This window comes from Chiloscyllium plagiosum, chromosome 36 (assembly GCF_004010195.1).
Source record: "Chiloscyllium plagiosum isolate BGI_BamShark_2017 chromosome 36, ASM401019v2, whole genome shotgun sequence".
Classification (NCBI taxonomy): Eukaryota; Metazoa; Chordata; class Chondrichthyes; order Orectolobiformes; family Hemiscylliidae; genus Chiloscyllium; species Chiloscyllium plagiosum.
This window is the reverse complement of record NC_057745.1, coordinates 6,728,650-6,751,505: the sequence shown is the minus strand read 5'-3', so window position 1 is coordinate 6,751,505 and position 22,856 is coordinate 6,728,650. Positions and strand designations below refer to the sequence as shown.

Here is a 22,856-nt window from a genome sequence, read left to right as displayed (position 1 = left end):
AAAGTCATGCTGTCAAGGAGGTCACATCCCTCAAGCCTGCTCCATTATTTAATATGACCATGAGATATAAATCTCATAATATCACTGTGAATGTAGCAGAATGTTTGTGTACAATGAGATGCTGGTGAGTACATAGTTTTTACTCCGAGTTACAGGTTGCCCTATTCACATGCCTGCCTTTTATGAAATCACTTAGCCATGCAAAACTTAAAGTACACTTTTTTTTGTCCACTGTGAGGCTAATCATTGCTAATACAGTTCTAAATATAAAAAAAAGAAAGCTTGCTTTTGCGGTGTATTGTTAAGTGAAATTGTGATAGGGGATATGTGAACAGTGAAACTTGATTGTGCTACTCTGGAGTACCAGCTTGATATTCATGGTCAAACCAAGGAGTAGGTTTTGTACCTGAAACATTGTTACACAGGAAAATGCTACCAACCAAGCTGAAGTTCATGGAAGAGTTCATATTTTCAACCCTAAAGTTGTAACAAACATTGTGTCAATTGAATTGTCATCAATATATTTGAAGTTACTGTAAAGAATTGCTGGAAGTTTTCAAAGATCCAACAAACATCTGAAAAGACAAAACATAGTTTAATGTTTCAGACAGACCATTTTCATCAAAGTGCCATTTCCAACAGTTTCTATTTTTGTATTCAATGTTTGTAACTGTTCTTTTCCTCTCTAAAGGCCAATACTTGGTTCAGGCTTAAGATTAAATAGCTTGAAAATCATCTAGGATATATCAGTCTGACTTTATTTGATGCATAGCTGGTTTAGGTCAAATGAATACCTTGAAATATTGTAGATTTCTGTCAGGAAATTAAAAGACTTTGGGGTTTTTCATGTGTGCTGCATTAGTAACTAAAGCATTTGTTTTCTTGCCAAAGCAAGCTTACCAGTAAATAGTCTGATAAGACCATCAGAAGTGGCTTAGATCAGTATATAGTTAGTGTTGTTTTTCACTAGCCAATTAATAAGTATAAACAGGAAAGTGAAGTGGGACTGTTTGAGGTTCATTTGATGCTTTGTTACTCAAGAACTTTCTGTAAACACTCCCAACTCCACACTTTGCTTTGAAGGAGGGCGACTCTCAAAAATGCTTCAAGTCATAAGCATTTGACCAAATTTTTTGTTATCTTGAATGTTTACTGAACTTTGGCAGACTTGCCTTTATTGCTCAAACCATTAAGTGTAGGAAATGAGATGTCATGGTGAGGTTGTACAGGACAATGGTGAGGCCATTTTTGGAGTACTGTGTACAGTTTTGATTTGATTTATTGCAGTCATGTGCACCTAAGTCCAATGAAAAGCTTTATTTGCAAGCAATGCAGGCAGATCATAGTAAGCAAGGGTGTCCAGATCAAAGGGTGCTTAGACAGAGTCAGACATACAGATTACACTGCACAGGAGGTGCATGAAGCGAGATCAGCATTAACAAGATCAACATTATTTGAAGCTAGAGAGTCCATTCAGCAACCTAATAACTGCACGGAAGAAACTATTCTTGAAGTTATTGGTGCATGTGTTCAAGCTTCTGTAACTTCTACCTGACAGAAGAGGTTGTAGGAGAGTATTACTGGGATGGGGGTGGGGTCCTTGGCAGCATTTGTGTGGCAGTGAGAGGTGTAAATGGAGCCTACAGATGGAAGATTGTGTGCACAGTCCACGTCATGTAAAACAACTTTCCGTAGTTTCTTATAGTACTGGGCTGAGCAGTTGCCATACCAAGCCATTATACATCCAGATAGTATGCTTTCAGTGGTGCATTTGTAAAAGTTGTGAGGGTCATTATGGACATTCCGAATTTCCTAAGCTACCTGAGGAAGAAGAGGTGGTGTTATACCTTCTTTACCGTTGCATCTATGTGGGAAGTCCAGGCTGGCTATAGGAAGGATAAGCTGGAGAGGGTGCAGAGAAAATCTATGAGGATGATACTGAAGGGATTGGGTTCTAAGGAGAGGCTAGATAAGCTGGGACTTGGTTCATTGGATTGTAGGAGGTTGAGCGATGACCTAGTAGTTTATAAAATCATGAGGGGCATAGCTAAGATTAAACATAAGGTCTTTTCCCCAGAATGGGGGGAGTTCAAAACTAGGCAACATATTATAAGATGAGGGGAGAAAGATTTGAAAGGGACCTAGGGTAATGTTTTCACACAGAGGGTGGTTTGTTTGTGTAACAAACTGCCAGAGGAAGCAGGAGGTGAAGGTATAGTTACAACATCTAATGGACATTTGGAAATGTGCGTGAATAGAGAAGGTTTAGAGTGATGTGGGCCAAATGGGACTAGTTTAGTTTGTGAAATCAGATTGGCTTGGACAAGTTGGACTGAAAATTCTGTTACCGTGCTATATGACTCTATGACTGTTATATATGCACATCTGCAGTTGCAGCTCGACAGGAAATAGGAGAAATGGTAGCAGGATTAAATTGGCTGAACCCTTTTAACTCCTAGTATGACATACTAATTAGTTAGTGATATTTGATTTGGGAAAGTAAATCCACAATGCATTGCTACCTGATAACATGTGAAGCAAATGAAATTGCATGCAGTGTTGAAAAACCTTTTAAGGAATGAGTTTCTGAAGAAAACATGATTGGATGTCAAAAACTAAGCAAAGTGGGAGAACTGCTTTAAGTGTCTACTATTTGGTGTAGCAGATTGTTCAGCACACAGTTGTATTGGAGAAACATGCTGTCTAATTCCACTGATGTGTGTTTTTCACAACTCAACAGGACATGATTTGAAAATTGCTCGCACCATTGTACTTTATTGACATCATAGTCATAATCCTAGGCACCAACACTGATCAAGGAAACATTCTCCATCAGTTTTGGAGCAATTGTAAGTAATGAAGTTGAACACACAGCAGCTTTTTTCAAAACTAGTTAAAGAGGATGTTGCTGTGTGGGTTTGAGATATAATAATAGACTAGAAAGACTGGGACTTTTTCCACTGGAGTGGAGGAGGTAAAAGGGTGATCTTACGGAGGTTAATAAAATCATGAGGGTTACAGATAAGATGAATGACTAGGGTCTTTTCCGTAGGGTAGGGGAGTTCAAAACGAGGGTCATATTTTTTAGGTGAGAGGAGAAAGATTTAAAAAGGACAGAAGGGATAACTTTTTTACACAAGACAGTGGTTCATTTGTGGGATGAACTGCCAGAGGAAGTGATGGATGCAGCAACAATGTTTAAAAGACATTTGAATAAGTTCATGAGTAGGAAAGGTTGGAGAGATATAGACCAAGTGCAGGCAAGTGGGGCTGGTTTAGTTTGGGAACATGGTTAGTGTGGACTGTTGGGCGAGTGTGGTTATTTAGCTGGGACCTTCATGGTAATGTTTGCTGAGGTGGAGACTGTTATGAGAGATGGTGTTGTGTATTAGACTATGGAAAGGTATATGGTGTGAATAGAGAGTTGAATTTACTTTGACATGACTACATTCAGATCACTAGTAGAGTAGAAAAGATAAGGACAATCATAAAGTTTGACCACAAGGACAAACCTAGCCTTTGATTAAGGGCAGATTAAACACAGTGCAGGCCACCACTCCCTGGTCAATCCCATCGCAAACTCTCACAGATATGCTGCCATCTTTTACAATTCACTGACCAACTTTGATCGGTCATTTCAGCCGGTGTGGGAATTGAACCCACAAACCAACCAATCAAGCTAACTAGCAGCTGGGCAGCTAGCCTGTTGACTATTTGTCTGGAATTAGAGGTGCATTTTTGTACTTTGTTTTGCTGGTGTTGAGAAGGAAGGGGGAAACCTGATGTGCACTTTAAGAGGAAGACAAATCCATCATTGTTTATCAACAGGTTAGTCCATTCTTGACGTTCACATAAAGCCCAGTTATTCCAGACTTTGTTGTTTCCAAGATACAGTGAGTATGCAGTATAATTATTAATGGAAAAACTCAATTCCTGGCAGGTTAAAGGGCAAGTGATCTGGTTAGGACATTTCTTGGTTTGTTCTTCCTCTTGGAATTTTTTTTAGTCATAAAAGCCCATGTTGCCTTTATGCCAGTTGAATTAAAAAAGCTGGTGAGTGTGTGTGGAGATTTCCAAGTGGTGTAATGACAACTCTGCATTCATACAATTCCCACAACATTTGTTCACTTATGTCTTCAGGGAAGATATGTTTACATCTCGTTTTAACGTGTCTGAAATAGTTTAATATTGTTTAATCCCTTTCTTCTCCCCAGATCCCATTTTTAATGTTGAGGTCACATATTATTTGCTGTTGCTCCTGAAAGGTTTTGTAACATTGTTACCATGTTAATGATGCTATATAAATGCAAGTTGCTACTTTGGACAGTGGTTCATAGGTTTTACAGGTACAATTTTCTTTCCCTTGCCTTGGTCAAGTAACAACTTTTAATGTGAACACTAGATAGCAAGTACAACTTCATTGCATAAGCAGAAAACGTCGACAGGTTGGGAGAGACGTTTGATAGGGTTATGGTTAATTTGTTGTGTTGGTAACTTGGAGAATCTGATGGATTCACATTCCACTATGGCTGTTTTTACATTTCAAAATCCTGGCCACAATAAAAAGTGACAAAGATGCTGTTGGAATGTCCTAAGGTCCTATTTGTAAAGTGAAGATTTTATTTTCATACTGACATAGTGGAATATGATCGAAATGGTGTATGTGCATGTGGAAGTGGCCTATCAAGCTACTCAGTGAATGGTTAAAAAAAAAATGGGATCATGCCTGTGATAGTTTGATTGGGGTTGGAGGTCCACACTTTGTCCAATCTGCCCTTATAGTATTGACTGAATGTCTTGACTGACTTTAGCTAATGAAGTAATGAATTTGGATAGAGCCTATATAGAATCTACAGCAAATCAACAAGCCATGTAGGAGAATGATCTATGCTGGCATCCATGTTGTATAGTAATGTCTTCCCCCACTGGCCAGTGTGATTCTGTCTCTCCTCAAAGTAGTAAAACAGTATGGTGTGTCAATCAAAAAGGCTGTCAGTGAGTTCAATATCATTAACAGTGACTTGGATGAAGATTTCTTTCAATGTTTTGGAACTAATTAACATTTCCATTGAGACAAAAAAAATGAGTACTGTTCTGCAAGCTGGAAGATTGGGCACTGCTTTGAGTTCCCGGGGGAGTCCTGGTGCAAAGATGTACAGAATTAAGACTGTACCAGACTTGCAGGCTGGCCTAAGGTATCAACTGTAATGGAAATGTGATACAATAATCAATCTTTTATATAGGTTAAGGGATGGAAAAATAATAGCCAGAATTGTACTCTTAGTGACTGCCAGAGGTCTGCTGAAAATATTGTTGTTACTTCAAGTCATGACTGGGTGGGACTTGCATGATTGCTTGAATATCGCCATCAATCAGTCGAACCACAACAAGAATTGAAATCTCCAAGAGGGGTGGATGGCAAGATATAGCTTGTTACCATGGGCTATTCATCTTTCTATTGGCTTAAACTGTCAAGAAATTGAGAAGATGTTTGTGATGGTTTTAACGTTGTTCCAAACATTTGCCCAAGTTCAAATGACCGTTGACTGCTGCTTGGCGGTTATGGCTCTCATTGGGAAATCTTTTTCATTTCCTTATGATGTAGAGGTGCCGGTGTTGGATTGGGGTGGACAAAGTTAAAAATCACACAACACCAGGACTATAATCTGGTGTTGTGTGATTTTTTTAACTTATTTCCTTATCACATTGCACTTCCTTGCTTTAAACATCAACCAGCTTGTATCTTTAATAGAATATGCCCAACACTTTGGTGGCCAGGCATAATACCACAACAATTTGTTTTCCAACCCACACTTTCTCCTTTGTTAAAACTTTGGTCAATACATAATGCATTCAGGAAGACTAGAAGGTGGGATTGGACTATAAAATCCTCCGCCCTGTTTTATTCAGGAACATCTGAGTGAAAAGGAAAACCACTTGTTTGCGATTAATTTTAACAGAACTCCCACCTCCTTGGATTTTTTTTGAGTAGATATTTTCAGTGTTGCTTATTTCTGAAGAAAGACACAAGCTGGATTCTTTGAAATTGGTTTGCTCCAAATACCATGATATAAAGCCAGGCATTGTTTTTGCCCCCTACTGTAAAAGTGCATACATTGAAACTGAACCTTCAATTGGTTTTGATGTCTGCATATCAGACACCATGCAGCAGTTGTTTCCTGTGAACGGACGAAGTTGGCAAGAGGAAGATGATGAATTGGCACCACTGCAGTTTTCAGAGCAGCATTTATATAAGTTTCTGGATCTGGCAAACTCTGCTGGTATCTAAGCAGCTGCTGGTGCTAATTGGTTGGCATGTGTTAGATACCAGCTGAGGAGACGCTCAGCCAGTGAGGCAGTAAAAACTATTGCTGCTTTCATACGCAGTTGACAAATCAACTTGAGCAAACTCAGGCTATGTCCGTGTTGGCACTCAACATTTCAGTGTAGCTGATACAAACCCTGATGGCCTCCTCAGCACTCTGAATTTATAATGTCTTCCATTGTCATAGATGGCAAGTGGCTACAGTGAGTAACAATGCTATACTACAGACAGGAGACTGGTTTCTGTAGCTGCAGGTTCTGATTTCAGCCGTGCATCTATTTTGAGGCTCTGCCTCAGTGGGAAAGGATAAGAAAATGGAAGGACTAAACAAAATCCAGTGAAATTCCAAACTAATTGCTCATAGCCTGAGCTACATTGGTGAAAGAATGCAAACAAAAATGAATAGACGAGTCCACTAGTGTGGAGTCCAAATCACTGAGCCATTCAGGTGAGCAAAACTCTCATTCTTAGCTAGATAGAATTTTAAAATCACTCCTTCCGTCTTTAATGGTTTCCATAGTTGCGGAAAGTAAACCTATACCCTTTTTTGGCAGATTTTTAAAAAATCTGCTTGTCAGATACAGTGAAATTACAATTGTTGCTTCCAGCAATAATTGCATATTGAGCTTTGTATTGTATTTGAGTATCATACAATCAGAGTGTTTCACTGACTTAATAGTCATTTGGTGCTGCAGGAAATCAAACAGTTCAAGTTTAATGGATCCCTCACCCACTGAGTCAAGATAAAAGAACATTGATATCTGATGGATGTATGATTTTCTTTTCCTTACTGGCCTTTCATCAGTCACTCTTGCATCTTATTGTTCAGGATGTTCTATACATATGGAAATCAGCACTCATTTCGAGCAATAACTTCTTCCTCATCAAAACCTCAAAGCTGAAGCTCTTTCCCTCTCTCTGTCTCCCTCCCATTTAACAACAGTCTTTAACCATTTGAAATCCAAGATGATTGTTCCCAAAAACTGCTTGTTCAAGATTAGCATTTGTTGCCCATGTCCTGAGAAGGTGATCGTGAGCCATCGACTTGAACCACTACACACAATATGGTGTAGGTATTGTTTCAGAGAGGATCACAGTAGCACTCGGGTAACAGCAATTATTTTCCCATTTAACTGCTGCCCTTATCCCTGCAGGTAGCACAGGTTTTGATTTAGAAAGTGTCATTGGAGAAACTTTGACATATTGCTGCAGTGCATTTTGTTACATTCTGCTGCCACTGTTCAAATGGGGGGGACAGAGGGAGTGAATAGGTATGGTGGTGGATGGGAGCGAATCCAACATGCTAAATTGTCCTGAATAGGTCAGGCTTCTTCAGTGACACCGCTGAAGTAATCCAAGCAAGCAGAGAGTATTTCATCATAATCCTGACTTCCGCTCTGTAGATGACAGGAAGTGAGTTACCTGCTACAGAATTCTAAACCTTGACATCCTTTTGTAGCCACAACATTTACATGACCAACCCAAATAGAACTTCTGTGGAGAGATTACACCCAGGATGTTGAGGGTGAGAGATCCGGCGACAGTAATGCCACTGAGAGTTGAGGGAAGTTGGTTAGAATCTCTCTTGTTGGAGTTGATCATTGCCCAGTGCAGGTATCATATTTTGGATTACCAGCCCAAACCTGAATGTTGTATAGATCTTCCTGCCTGAAGGCGCAGGTTGCTTCTGGGTTGATGATCTTGTGAATAGTTCAGAAATTATCAGTGAACATTCACATTTCTGATCTTATATTGGATGGAAGGTCATTGGTGAAGCAGCTGAAGATGGTTGGGCCAAGAACACTACAGCGATATGCTGGGTCTGAGTGGACTGGCCTCCAAAATCACAACCGTCTACCTTTGCACAAATTATAACTCCAACCAATGGAGAGTTTTCCTCTTCCTGTTGACTTTGATTTTGCTAGGACTACTTGACGCCAAGGGCGGTCTGTCTTAACTCACTTCTACTTTTTTCCAACTCTGAGGGCTGCTCTTTGAGCCCTTAACCCTTTGCAGTTTCTTAACTTTATTCTTATAAACATCACTATTTGGTATTTAATGTGCGTATGTAAACTTGGTGGGTGCAGCTGCTTGAAGTGGGAAAGAAGTTACGTCTTATACTGTTCTATGACGAGAGTAACACTGTTGTACAGTGAGGCCCAACATGGTGCAAGTATTTTCAGATGCAGTATTAAACACTTTGAGTCTAAGTTGATGACCTTCATGTTTGACACTTTATATGGTACAATCTCATCCAAGTGGACTTGGCAGCTGTCTTGTATCATTGCCAGTCTGTTGAGAACTCTTAAAGCAGACCCTGCTCCTAATGGAACTTTCAACACATCCATTTTTCACAGCAACCTTAAAATAAATATGGATTGGATCATTTTGTTTGAATCACACGTCCATATATTTTTGAAGTCTTTTGGAAAAAATCTTTAATGAAAATAAATCAAATTGCTAGTTTCGCCTTTCACACACATTCAGTAAATCACTGCCATAAAATCGGCAGCAATTTTTATGTTAGCCATGGGTCAGTCAGTAGTAGTCTCAGCTCAAGGTTCTGGATTCAAGTGCCACTTTAGGACTTGAGTATAAAAATCAAGGCTGATTCTGTTGTGCGGTTCTGAGGGAGATGCAAGATTCTGGTTTTAGAATGGGATCTTAATTGATCCCCCATTTGTTCTGTCAGGTGTAAGTACAAGATCCCATAGCACTGCTTTGAACAAGAGTTAAGTTATCCCTGGTGCTCACAAAAACAAATTAGCTGGTCGCTTTCATGTCACTGTTGATGAGAGCTTGCTATAATTAAACCGGCTTGCTATGTTTCCCATGTTCCAATGATGGTTACCCTCCAATAGCATTTATTTGGTTGGAGTAGACTTTGAGATGTCCATTGGTGATGAAAAAGCTACATGATTGCAAAGTCTTTACTTTCTGAAGACTTTATCAAATCAATATTTATATTCTCCTATCCAAATATACAAATACATTTTTGGCTGGTTTTGATTATAGTTATTGTCCATTATTCATTATTCAGTATGCCTGACTGTCATAATACCTTTGCAGTCAATTTGCGATTCTTATGTGTGGTATAATAGTCTGTTTCAATAGTTAAACAAAAGGAAAATCACATGTGCATGTAAGAGGTAGAGTGCGAGACTATTGTGAACAAATTTCTAAGTTCTACTTTCTCTGGTTAGGCTGACTGGGAAATGTATGAACACCTGCACTTGATGCTACTGTTGGTGACTTTGAAAGTTCTTTCAGGTATTGGTCAGGCTGTGCACTTGCAGTTCAACTAAAAGTGCAATTCTCTTAATGTGGCACCTAGTCACTGAACTAGTGACTGAGTGTAGTCACTGTTGTGTTGTTGGTAACTCTGTTAGCAATGTAGCATTCAGCAAGATTCCTTATGTGTTTTTGTGATTATTATCCAGAACATTGAGGTGGGTTGGAGTGGGTGGGGTTGGGTTAGGAGGGTGGAGGCTGGGATGTGGAATCCTTAATATTCGTTAGGTGATGCAGATGTGCAATAGAATCCTTTACAACAATGAAAATGTTTTCACCTTTGTTCCTTGCACGTATTTCGGTGTTATGTTTATTAGTTTAGAATAGAGGTGGGGAACCTTTTTAATGTTGGAAGGCCGCATTATGTTAGTTGTAATCTAATAAGGCCGTATTCAAGAAACTTCAATTATATATTCTTCAAAATTCACATTATTTTGTAAAAATCTAACTACTATGTACTAACTAAAAAAAGGAAAAAAAATGTTAATTCTAAAGTTAACTAACCTTTTAATTACTTTGTTGTGACTGCTTTTTGTAGGAAAGCATTTGAATATTTGGTTGCAACATGGAGGTCTGCAGTTTTAGCTGATCCTCTAGATGGGTATCCATCATTTGTGACCTTAAGGGTGTCTTGATTTTGGTTAAGGAGGAGAGTGTAGATTCGCAGCAATAAGTGGTTGAAAAGCCAGAAAGCATGTTGCAAAATTTGGATTCATTCAAAAGGCCACACACAATGGCCTAGAAGGCCGCAGGTTCCCCACCCCTGGTTTAGAACCAAGACTATGGCAGCAATACATTTTCAAGATGTTTGAAAGCAATGTATTATCAGTGTTTGTGGGAGCTATTTGAAGCCATCTTGCAGTTCTCCTATTGTTGAAATCATAATAGTGTCTTCTATTTATAAGATAGTTAGATCAAGATACCAGCAGAGGTTTTAAAGGTTAGTTTGATGTGTTTGTTTCAGATGAAGGTGTTGAAGTGATGGTTTGTCAGTTTTGGCCAAGACAACTTGGCCCTATCTATGTTTATTATTATTTGTTACTGGTTACTCATGTTTTGGTTCTCTGGTTTGGAATGTGCAATAGTGTGGTTCTTACTACTACTGGCTCATAAATGTTTAAATCTGAAATGGACTTGCCAGGATCACATTTTGCTTTAACAGATGGAGGCGTATGGGAAATAATAGAAGCAGAGATCAAACTTTATACGTCACCTATAAGCCTTCATGCCCCACAGTTAAACAACTCTCAAAGACCAAAACTTTGAACATTCCTGATGTTGAAAATATGGGAACATTGGAAAAAGGAAAAATAAACCTCTGCTTCTCACGTGGGAAATCTGTTTCTTCTCTAAGAAGGAGCTTTTACAAGTTGGAGAAATGTTGAGATGTTTGTTTTATTGGTACTATAGGCCACACGCTGTTTTCAAAATTTCAAATTGAAGTTTTGATGGTTCCACTCAAAGAAGCTGAAAATACTAATTTCCTGTGGTTTTCTGCTTTTAGAGGACATTCTGGTCAATTTTTCATTTTTCTGTTTTGATGTCAATACATAGTTTTGCGCAATCACCATATACGATGTTGCTACTTTTGAATTACTGGATTTCAGTTTAATACTGACTGAAAATCAAACTTTTTCCCCATGGGCAGTGAAGGAAAATCACTGTGTTTGTCTTTGAGGCTTCGGAGAAATTGATTTTGAAATTATATTTACAGCAGTCTTTGATGGACGTACACTGCAGAGGTCAACAGGTTAGGAGAAAAGACCAAATATATTTAATTTGCTGTTGTTTCCCTTGTCTGTAGACTGTAAGGTTGGTGATGACTTATCTATTGGACAAGAATGAAAAGTATCCAGGCAAATATTCAAAAGCTATCAGAAAAAGCAGAAACAATAATACTTAGAATATCATTGCAGAAATAATTAAATTTAGAAAAGCACCATTTACACCTGGTGGTCACTGGTCACAGAAGGCATCGAATGTGTTGGAAGTCTCTGCAACTTGGCTTCCACCAACATTCTTCCAAAATGGTGTATTATATCAGACTAACAGAAACTTGCCTGTGAGCATTATTGGATAATTTAGGTTGTAGACTTATCAACAGCTTGCTGGGCTGCTGTGTTTCCCCAACCAAACAAATGTCACAAGTTGCAAGTGCACCACTTCCTCAAAATTTATCACTCAATACCTCAACAGAAATTTGAAGGTAACTTTCAGATTTTTTAATGTCATTCACAGGATGTTTTTGTTGTTGGTGAGGCAAGCATTTATTGCACATCCCTAATTGCCCAGGTGACAGTTCAGAGCTAACCACATTGCTTTGGCCAGGAAAGCATGCCAGATTGCATTCCTAGAAGGACATTAGTGAGCCTGATGAGTTTTTACAGCATCCACAATGACTCCATGGTCACCAATTAGGATAGCATCTTGCCCTCAGTTTTGTTGTTGAATTTAAATATCACCATTTGCCATCAAACCCACATCCCCAGTACATTACTGTTGGGTTCTGAATTACTAGCCCAGTGACATTACCACTGTGCACCATTGCATCAGGGAGGTGATGTAAAGTATTCATAAATGCAAAATCTTTTGTCAAGTCAACCTGAATTTGTGATATCGTGCATTCCTAGAAATGTCAGAGTATCTTGTCATTCCCAAGCTCTGAAGTTGTTTTTCAGCTATTTGTAGGGATTCTTCATCCTATTTCAAGTGTTTCAGAACTAGGCTTGAATCTGAGTTTTATAGATTTTGTTTTGAGGTGGAAAGTGCTCCTTTCAAAGCTAAACATTTTGTTGCATCTCACTATAATTCTGCTTCCTAACAGTAATTATTTGAGGAGATAGTGGCCAAGTGGTAATGTCACTGAACTGGTAACCCAGAAGTCCAGGTTAATGCTTTGGTGACATGAGTTCAAATCCCAGCAAAGCATCTGGTGAAATTTAAACACAATTAAAAACTCTGCATTTGAAAACTAATCTCAAAAATGGGTGTCCATAAAACCACATTGATCATTGTAATCATCTATCCAGTTGACAAACATCCTCTTGGCAAAAAGATCTGCCATCCTCATCTGGCATGGCATACATGTGACTTCAGACCTACTGTAATATAGTTGCCTCTTAACCACCATCTGAAATGGTTTAGCCAGCCACTCTGTTCAAGGGCAGTTAGGAATAGGCAACAAATGCTGAAATTGCAGGCCACATCCCAGAATAGAATGATGGGGGAAAGAAATAGTCCAATTCGTTGCCAATGACAATGATGGCAAGCTGGAAAGCCAGGCAAATGCCACCTCAGCTATTTCTGTAAGTCCCAGCAACGTGCTTGTTGGACAAATGACTGTTTAGCTCTGGGGCTCAAACATCCCTCCTGCCTTCATTCACATTGAACGTGAGGATTGACAGTTCTTCGTTGGAGCAGGGCCTCGGAAGGTTGTGGCTGCATCAAGCCCCGGGCCAGCGTCAGGGACATCCTCCTGGGGACAAGTTATGCACAGTGAGGGTATCTCCATGGAGGATGCTTACCAACCCAATACCCCTATCGCTGTTAGTCTTCTGCCTCTCCTCTCTTGCTGTCTCCTTCCCCTTCCAATCCTGTTATTGATGGGGAAGGCCTAGCAACCTTTCGTTAGCTGTTGAAGTGCTTCTCACTGTTTACCTCTGGCCAGGAGAGCTACCCTCCACCTTTTTCCACTGCTGAAATTTCTCTCGCATCAACAAAGCAATGTGTTTCACCCTTCAACTTCTTTTCCAAATTTCTCCTTCCCCACCTCCCAACAGCTCCCATTAAATTTCACCCATGGTCTTGTAAGTGTGCTCCCTTGTGAATAACCTGGGTCATTCTGCAGGCATGGGTTTGGTCATTGTGTGACTGGATAGTTTGACTGTGAAAGAAATATCTAGTGTCAGATAATCAGACAGTATGTGGGCAGTCTCTATATCCCAGCAACCATGGTTGGCTACAGAAAAGAGTTGGAAAAGAGCAAAATTAAGAGACTAGTTAAAGATAATTCTAAAAGATGCCCAGAGGGATTTGAATTGCAGCCAAACCAGTACCGTACTATTGATTCCGTTTCGTCATAGAGTAGTTTATTTTCAGAAGAAGTGAAACTTTGCAGTGATGTAACTTGCACCAAAATAACTGAAAGTGTCATGAAATAAATTTTGTGAGTTGATATGAGTTGATAACACTCACAATTTCTTTTCACGCTAACCTGATTATATGGTCCTTGACTGTCGCGGGTATGCAAATGTCAATCAGAAACAGCAGCACAGGCGTCAATGGTCCATTTGCTGTCTGCCACTCACTCTAGCCTGTACAATTGCTGTGAAGTTATCCCCACAGCTGTACCCTCCAACCTCTAGAATTCTAGTCAGGCAAACAGTGACCTGAAGCAAAGCCTTGCGATCAGAGGATTGAACCTGAGGAAGTGTTTTAAATAAAAATAGTTCAGTTTTGAAATGAAAACAATGAATCCTCTTGTTTTATTCATTGAGAAGTTCCAGGAGTGGTTGATTATATATGGAGTGGTTGATTACAGTAAACTGCGCTAATACCTTCCTTGCTGTGCTGCAACAGTTTTCCTCAGTAGCAGTATTGAATATCAAATTGTATCCTGGCTCAAATCAAACACTCCTTTATACATGTCACTGCCAAAGTACACTGTTGGTCATTTGAGATGCATTTCTGCCAAATGTTGGTGTTCCCTTTTTAAATTTCTCCCCGTCGTGTTGACAGTTCTGAGGCTTGGGACCCGTAGGCTCCTAGACTTCTCAAATGACAGTTCTTCATCCTAGCCCTGGGCTGCACTGATTGGCAGGCTGTTCACCTGCAAAAGCCATCACTACTGACACTCTTTTAAATGCAATGTGAACTTCCTGTTGTGGTTGCCTCACTTTGAAGCTTTGCCTCTCCCGCTCCAGCTCAGGAATGTTGTTGCCAGCTGTGGTATTCCTATTCCATAGCCTGGGATGAGTAAACTGAATACCGATTGGGAATTGAATGTGGTGTCTTGTGGATGGTGTTATACAGGTGCACCTTGCCTTTACTGATGGAGCTGTCTATGCAGCTGGCATCCAGTCAGTTCTGAGTTTCTGGTTGGTGATGGGAATGTTAGGAGATGTATTAAGAGGCCTGATATATCCCTGGCTATATTATTTATGCAGTGGAAACTTATTTGGAAGGAAATCCATCCACTGATAAGCTTTAGGGTGGATTGATAAAATGTGCAGCTTGTAAATGGTCTGTTCATATGGAATTTTAGTTGGAATCAATGTGGAATTGACAGTGCATCAACAGATTTGATTGATGAAATCAAGAAAATTTAATAATCGCGGAATCAAATAAACCCTACAGTGTGGAAACAGGCCCTTTGGCCCAACAGGTCCCCGCCAAACCTCTGAACAGTATCCCACCCAGACTCATTCCCCTACTCTATTACTCAACATTTTACTCCTCATTAATGCACCTAACCTACACATCCCTGAACACTATGTGCAATTTAGAATGGCCAATTCATCTCATCTGCACATCTTTCAACTGTGGGAGGTAACCGAAGCACGCGGAGGAAACCACGCAGACACTGGGAGAATGTGCAAACTCCCCACAGACAGTCGCCCAATGTGGGAATCAAACCTGGGTCCCTGGCGTTGAGGCAGCAGTGCTAACAGGTCTGGTTAATAGAAACTGAGTGTGTCAGACTTGCTAAAGGACATTTTTTTTTTGGCCTTTCTAATCCCTGTTCTGAGAGTTATTACATTTGAGCTTCGACATATCAACAAAACGCTTGCAGAACCAGTTGAGACTCATCTGCTTCTTCCAACATTCTGCAAGAGTAAACAAGTTAGTCTTACGAGTCAACCCTTCCTCATAGCCCTGCAAAGTCTTCTCTTAGGGTTCTTATCAATTCTCTTAAGATAGGCATAGTTGAATCTGCCTCCAACACATACTCGGGCATGCATTGCAAATCATCGCCTTTCACTGCACTTCCTGCTGCCTTTGGTTCATTTGTCATTTACCTTGAATTGGTGCTGTTTGGTTCTTGATCTTCCACCCATCCATAGTCTATTCACTTATGTGAAAGTAGTGGTAACAACATAATTCAAATTTATAATCCAGAGCCCCAGGCAAATGTTCTGGGGATATGAGTTTGAATTCTACCATGGCAGATGGTGGGCATTTGATTTTAATACAAAATCAGGAATTTAAAAAAAAGTTTTCAGCACTCTGGACAATTGGGAGAACTTTAAATGTCAGCAAAGGCTTACTAATAACAAAATCAAAAGACCCAAGATTAACTAAGAAAGAAAACCAGCAGAAAACATAGGTAGTGATGCCAAAAGCTTCTAATAAGTATATGAAAAGAAAGAGAATATTGTAAGTAATGTTGACGCTTTAGAGGATGAATATGGGGAGGTAATAAAATGGGGAACTCAGAAATGGCAGAGGCGTTAAATCAATACTTTGTCTGTGGTTTCACACTGGAAGATAATTCCTCTATAGAGGAATTTGATGAAATTACTAGGGAGAATGTATTAAGTAAGCTGATGGGATTAAGGGCAGTTCAGAAGAGGTTCACCAGTTTGATTCCAAGGATGAAAGGGCTGTCATTCAGTTGAATAGATTTGGTTTGTACTTCCTGAAACTCAGAAGAATGAGGGGATATCTGATTGATGGATGTAAAATGCTAGATGCTATTGATAAGGTGGATATCGAATGGATCTTCCCCCTTGTGGGACAGTCTTGAACCAGAAGTCATGGATAGAGTGTGAGAGCAGGTAGGTTCAAAACAGAGATGTGGAGAAACGACGGTCGGAGATGTCTCGCACCCTGGCACCGGGCAGGCAACACACCATGCGAGACTCCCGATCCGGCTTGCAAAGGATACTATCTGTCCCCCTAGCTCATTGCCTTAGAATGCAGTGGAGGTAGAATCGATCAACAGATTCAAGAAGTGTATATGTTTCTGTTTAAAATTGAGATAAAAGGCTGCAGGGAGCAGGCAGGAGAGTGGAGTTGAGACCGGGAGAAGATCAGCCATAATTATATTAAATGGTGGACCGAGCTCAAAAGACTGAACTGCTCCTAATTTCTGTGTTCCTAGTTAATGGCTACAATTGTCAACTGTTATAAAAATCTTTTTTTTTCATGTCCTTTACGGAATAAAATTGCCACTCTTTCTTGGCTTGTCTTAGCCAACATGATTCCAGACCCACAAAAATGTGCTTTCTTTTCATTGATTCAGAACATGTGGGTATCACCAGCGAATCCAACATTTATTATCTATCCCTAGTTGCCCCTTGAGAAAATAATGTTAAGCTGCTTTCTGGAATCACTGCTGTCCACTTGGGTGGATAATCTTCAATGCCATCAGGGTGAAATTTCCAGGATTTTGATCCAGAAGTTCTTACATGCCATTTGGGATTGGATTATAAATGCTGGCATAGCCAGTGACTACCACATCCCATGATTGAGTTTTTAAAAAAGACTGTCTTGTTGCCTCATTTTGTGAACATTTCGATTATACCTCTTCTCTACCTTCCCATTTTAAAGAAAACATTCCCAACTTTTCCAATCCATTCTTGTCATTAAAGACTTTCATCCCTGAAACTGTTTCTCTGAATATCTTTTCTGCATCTTTTTTTAAAAAAGCAGTAACACCCACTGCTTTTTTTTAGTGAAAGGCATGAACTATAGTTTGTGCAGTCCCCTTATTGATGAGCACTCTGCAAAGTCTGGGCTTGAAGGTTACAAATCATTGGGGTGGCACGCTGGCTCAGTGGTTAGCTCTGCTGCCTCATGACTCCAGGGATCCGGGTTCGATTCCAGCTTCTGCCAACTGTCTGTGTGGAGTTTGCACATTCTCCCTCTGTCTACGTGGGTTTCCTCTGGGTGCCCTGGTTTCCTCCCACAATCCAAAGATGTGCAGGTTACGTGAATTGGCCATGACAAATTGCCCATGGTGTTCAGAGATGTGTAGGTTAGGTGCATGAGTCAGGGTAAATGTAGGGGCATGAGTCTGGGTGGGATACTCTTCAGAGGGTTAGTGTGAACTTGAGCTGTAGGGCTTGTTTCCACACAGTAAGGATTCTATTATGACCCCAGATCCGATTGCTAGTCTGTACATTGGTCACTGACTCTCACCTTTCCAAATGTTGCCCTCAGCACCTGAGGCTTGGGAGGGAAAAATCCATTATGGTGCCCTTTTCTGATTGTGTATCCAGTAATCCCTGTCTGTTTTGAGAACAAGAACTAAATTGCATTTACATAGTGCCTTTCTTGTCTCAAAGATCTCCAATTGCTCTTTGCTGCCAATTGAAATCTGTTATGATGAAACATAGCAACAATTTCCAAGAACCTCAGTACCATGCTGTTTTAGTTAGAGGACAAACATTAATTGGGGTATGGAAAGAACTTTCCTGCTCTTTGTTGAATCCAAACTGTGGGATCTTTTCTATCCACCAAAGAGAGTAGGTGGTGTCTCAGTTTAGTATCTCGTCCAAAAGAAGACATCTCTGACAATGCTGCATTCGCTCAATAATGCACTGGAGTGTCAGCCTGGATTATGTGCTCAAGACCCTTTGAGTGGGACTTGAACCAAATATTTCCACACAAACATCAGAATTTGGTGTAGGCCATCCAGCCTACCCTACCATGCAATAAAGTCAAAGCTGATCTGTTTGTGTTATGAATGCCACATTCCCATCTATCCTTAGATTCTTGTTAGACAAGCCTCAACGATATTCAATGACTGGAATTTCACTCCCTTCTGAAGCAGTGTTCCAATGGTACACAAACCGTCAAAAGAAATTCCTTTCATATCTGTCTGAAAAGGGTGACCCCGAATTTTAAGCGTTCTTGATTCAGAGGAAGCACATCAAGATTGTCAAGGTCTTTCAGGATTTTACAAACATCAATCAAGTCAGCTTTGATTCTTCGGAATTCTAGACAAACTAATTCTAGTCTGTCCAGTTCTTCCTATTGTTTCACATGACAACTGGTCAACCTCCTCCAATGCACATCTATATCCATCCTTAAATAAGGAAATCAAGACTGTGCATAGTATTGAAGATGTGGTCTCAATAATGCCCTGTTTGATTGAACCTTGACATCCATATTTTTGCTTAATTCCTCTTGTAATAAAGGATAGCATGCCATTGGCTTTCTGATGATGGCTGTACCTGTGCATGAACCTACACGAAGACTCCTAGGTCCCCCTGCACTTTGGAATTGTACAGTCATTCTCGGTTTAAGTGTCTTTTTTACTTTAACTTTTTTAAATTCTTCCTTATTTGGTGTTGAGAGTGACCCATGACTAATGCTGATGGATTGATGTTCACTGTGGACAAGATCTGTCACTTAGTAAGGTCACTGTTAAATGACCTGTTGCCAGCTGCAATGGGTTTATAAATGTGCAGTGGCCACTTGGGTCAGGAAGGCCGATTTCAGCTTGGCAAAAATTGCAGAAACTGTTTATGTAGTGAAGGCAAAGGCCTTGCTTTCAAGATACAATAGAATTAACGTGTGTTAGGATACAGAAACGTATTGACCAGTTGAGCTCAGTCCTTTGATTGCATTGTTAGTTTAGGCATCATTTTGATGACTTAGGGTTTTGGTCAGATAAGAGCCCTTTATACAACTCGAGCCAATATCAGGAATTCAAGCCCGAGCTACTAATAAGCATACTCTGTGCTAAAAGTTAATTTAAGCATGTATTTAGTTGGCACCTGATTTTAAGTGAAAGACAATAACATAAGAAATAGGAACAGGAATAGGCCATCCAGCTCCTTGAGCCTGCTCCAAAATTCAGTAGGATCATGTCCACTTTCCTGCCCTTTCCCCTTAACCCTTGATTCCCTGACTGATCAAGAATCTATCTATGGGTCAGATTACCCCAAGTAATGTTTAAATATACATCAAGTAAAGGTTCTTGCTTAGCCTTCAGGGTCAGCATGATGGCTCAGTGGTTAGCACCACTGCCTCACAGCACCAGGGACAGAGGTTCAGTTCCCTCTTGGGCGACTGTCCAGAGTTTCCAAATTCTCCCAGTGTTCTGGTTTCCTACCACAATCCAATGATGGGCAGGTTAGGTGGATTACCCGTGGGAAATGCAGGATTACAAGATTAGAGTAGGCAGATGGGTCTAGATGGGATGCACTTTGAAGGTTCAGTGTGGTTCTGATGGGCTGAATGGTCTGCTTCCACACGGCGAGGATTCCTTTGTATGATTCCATGATTAAGTTAATTTCAAAGGTTTAGTGTAGAAATATTGATAAGTTTGAAAGAGATGCTTTAGTAAAATTTATTATGTTATATTGTTTTAAGCTTCATTTATAGAGGATTCAATCTTACAGGTAAATGAGGGGAATAACCCTAAATCCTCACATAAAAGCTACTCAGCTATCCAAACCTATCAGCTGATCTCAAACCAACTCTCGTGATGAAATCCATGATCAGTTTTCAATTCTGTTTCTAATGAAATCTTGACTTTTTCTCCTAAAGGGGGAGTCTGTTCTATCTGTGCTATTGGATGCTGAACACACAGTTGAAGAGGATGTAACCCACTACCTGGTGTTTTCTGGCTCCAGTCAACATCATTTAACCAGCACACAGAGGATAGATCAGAAAACACTGCAGACAGTCGCTCCTGGTAAGTGAGGATACCCTGGCTTTTTATTTTATTGTTGTTCGCTCTCTTTCTGTGTCTGTCTGTCTGTGTGTGTCTCTCTCTCTCTCTGTCTCTCGCTCTCTGTCTCTCTCTCTCTGTCTCTCTCTCTCTCGCTCTCTGTGTGTCTCTCTCGCTCTCTCATTCTCTCTCCCGAGCTAGTCAGTTCTTTTAATGTCAGCTTCAAGTATGACCTGGAATAAGAATTGGTTAGCAGAGAGGAAAAAGGTAGGAATTATTGGCCTAGATTTTTCCCTGGCCAGACATTTGTTCCAGTGTAGGTAGGAGTTGTGTGCAAGGACCCTGCTGAATTACCATCACAGCATTCTCTGAAGGAATTGCCTGGAAACCAGAACTTTCCACAGGTTAATTTATGTATGCCTGAAACCCTCTGGAAAATATCTATTTAAATCAGAGACTTTGGGGAGGTTTGACGTAATTGAGTAACACAGTTATCCAGGAAAACTTAGACTGTTGCATACTCGTGGGTATCTATTCAACTGACCAACACCACATCCCCAACTACACCTCCTGACCTGGCCTGATTATAACGCCCCATTGCCGAATATAAACCCCCTCCTCCACACCCCAGATCCGTGCCCCACCCTTACTGAACCCAATATCTCATCAGCATCCCACCTACCCCAAAGCTCTGCATCATTTGTCTGAATCCTAGCAACCTACCCACTTGGCATCTTATCCATCTGACAGCCTACTTCCACCAAGCTGGAACTATCCCCAGATGACACCTACATCCTGCTTATCTGGATCCTACTCCTGTTGTTCACAGCCAGCACCATCCTCTCTATCCATCTGACTTCTTAACGCTTGGAACCCTAACCCTAACCCTAACCCTATCTGCCTGGAACCTGTTGTTCTCCCTCCCTGTCCCAACCACCACCATCATCCATCTTACACCTGACCCTCACAGCATCCCAGCATCACATGTGCGTTATGGACTTAGCAGTGGCTGTGAGGATCTCTACATTTCAGAACATGGCAGCTGATTGCGATGTAAAGTAGGTGTGTTTGCCTTCCTCTGGCATTTCTATACCACGAAACATCTGTCAGAATGAAAGTATTGCTTCACATTTCTAGGGAAACCTTGAGTGGAAACTCCTTCCAAATTCATAGCTTGCCACTCTGGACCTATTTCTTCTATGTGGGGAAAAACAACAGTCCTCAGAAAATCCAGACTGTTGTCATTTTTGGGGCAGAAGGTATCAATAAGTGGGGTACTGCAAGCACCGGTGCTTGACCTCAGGTATTCACAATATACATCAACAATTTAGATGAGGGAAATCAAACGTAATATTTCCAAGTTTTCTGTCAACTCAAAACAAGTTAGGATTGTCAATGATGAGGAGAATGTAAGTGGGGCTTCAGGGATTTACACAATTTGAGGGTAAGGGCAAATGCACGACAGGCGCAGTATAATATGGATAAACGTGAAATTGTCTGCTTTGGTTTAAAAAAAAATGACTGGCAGGATATTATTTAAATGGTTATGGATTGGGAAATGTTGATATACATAGGGACCTGAGTGCAAGGTTTAGAGGGATGTGGGCCAAATGCTGGCAAATGGGACCATGTCAGTTTGGGATGTCTGGTCAGCATGGATGAATTGGACTGAAAGGTCTGGTTCTGTGCTGTACATCTCTGTGACTCAATGACTTATTCACTGGTCACTGACCAAATGCAACAAGCTGTTAAGATGGCAACTCGTACTTTGGCCTTTAGTTCAAGAGTGTGTGAGTGCAGAAGTAAGGAAGTCTTGCTAAAGCTGTACAGGTTCTTGTTGAGAGCACTGTATTGTGTGCAGTTTTGGTCCCCACTTTTAAGAAAATATGTACTTCCTGGAGAGGGTGTGCAACAAAGAATGTCCAAACTGGTTTCTCAGTTGGCAGGTTTGTTGTATGAGAAGAGATTGAGTTGACTGAACTTGTAGTCACTCAAGTTTCAAAGAATGAGAGGAGGTCACATTGAAATGTGTAAACTTCTGACAGGGTTGGGCACACTTTCGTGGTTGTTTGTGTTTGTGTATGCGCGTGCACACTCTAGAACAGGGGGTCACAGTCTCAGAATACATGGTAGACCATTTCACCTTGAGAGAGGGTGAAATTTCCTTACTCAAAGCCTAGTGATTTGGTGAAATTTTCCACTGCAGAAGGCTATAGAGGCTAAGTCACTGAATATATTTAAGAAAATAAAGTACTTTGGTGGTGAAAGGTGTCAAGGGATATGGGGTGGAGAGAGTGCAAGAACACAGGTTGAGTCAGAGGATCAGCCATGATCAGATTTAACAGTGGAACAGGTTCGATGGGCTGAACAGCCTGATCCTGCTCCACTCTCTATATTTCTATGAAATAATCAAGGGCCCATAAAAAGTGTGTTAAATTCAGTGGCATCGCATTTCTCATGTGAGGCCTGGCATACTTCTGATCATTTGATTGACCCTTTTCAAAGCTGCTATGCAGTGTGTCAATGCTCTGAGTTCAATGTATTATGGACTGAGGAAATGATGTATTCAGAAATGAATTTCTATTTAATAGGCTGTCCTTCACTGAGATCATCCTA

At 40.5% G+C, this 22,856-nt stretch overlaps 1 protein-coding gene across 8 annotated transcripts in view; it reads left to right on the top strand.

The window, feature by feature from the left end:
* LOC122540917 (A-kinase anchor protein 13-like) overlaps positions 1-22,856 on the top strand; it is a 411,711-nt gene that overhangs the window by 108,319 nt on the left and 280,536 nt on the right. For all 8 annotated transcript variants that reach the window (XM_043677213.1, XM_043677212.1, XM_043677210.1 and 5 more), the window contains one exon: positions 20,117-20,264. In XM_043677213.1, the coding sequence (XP_043533148.1) occupies positions 20,117-20,264 (148 nt within the window). The remainder of the gene's footprint in view (positions 1-20,116; positions 20,265-22,856) is intronic.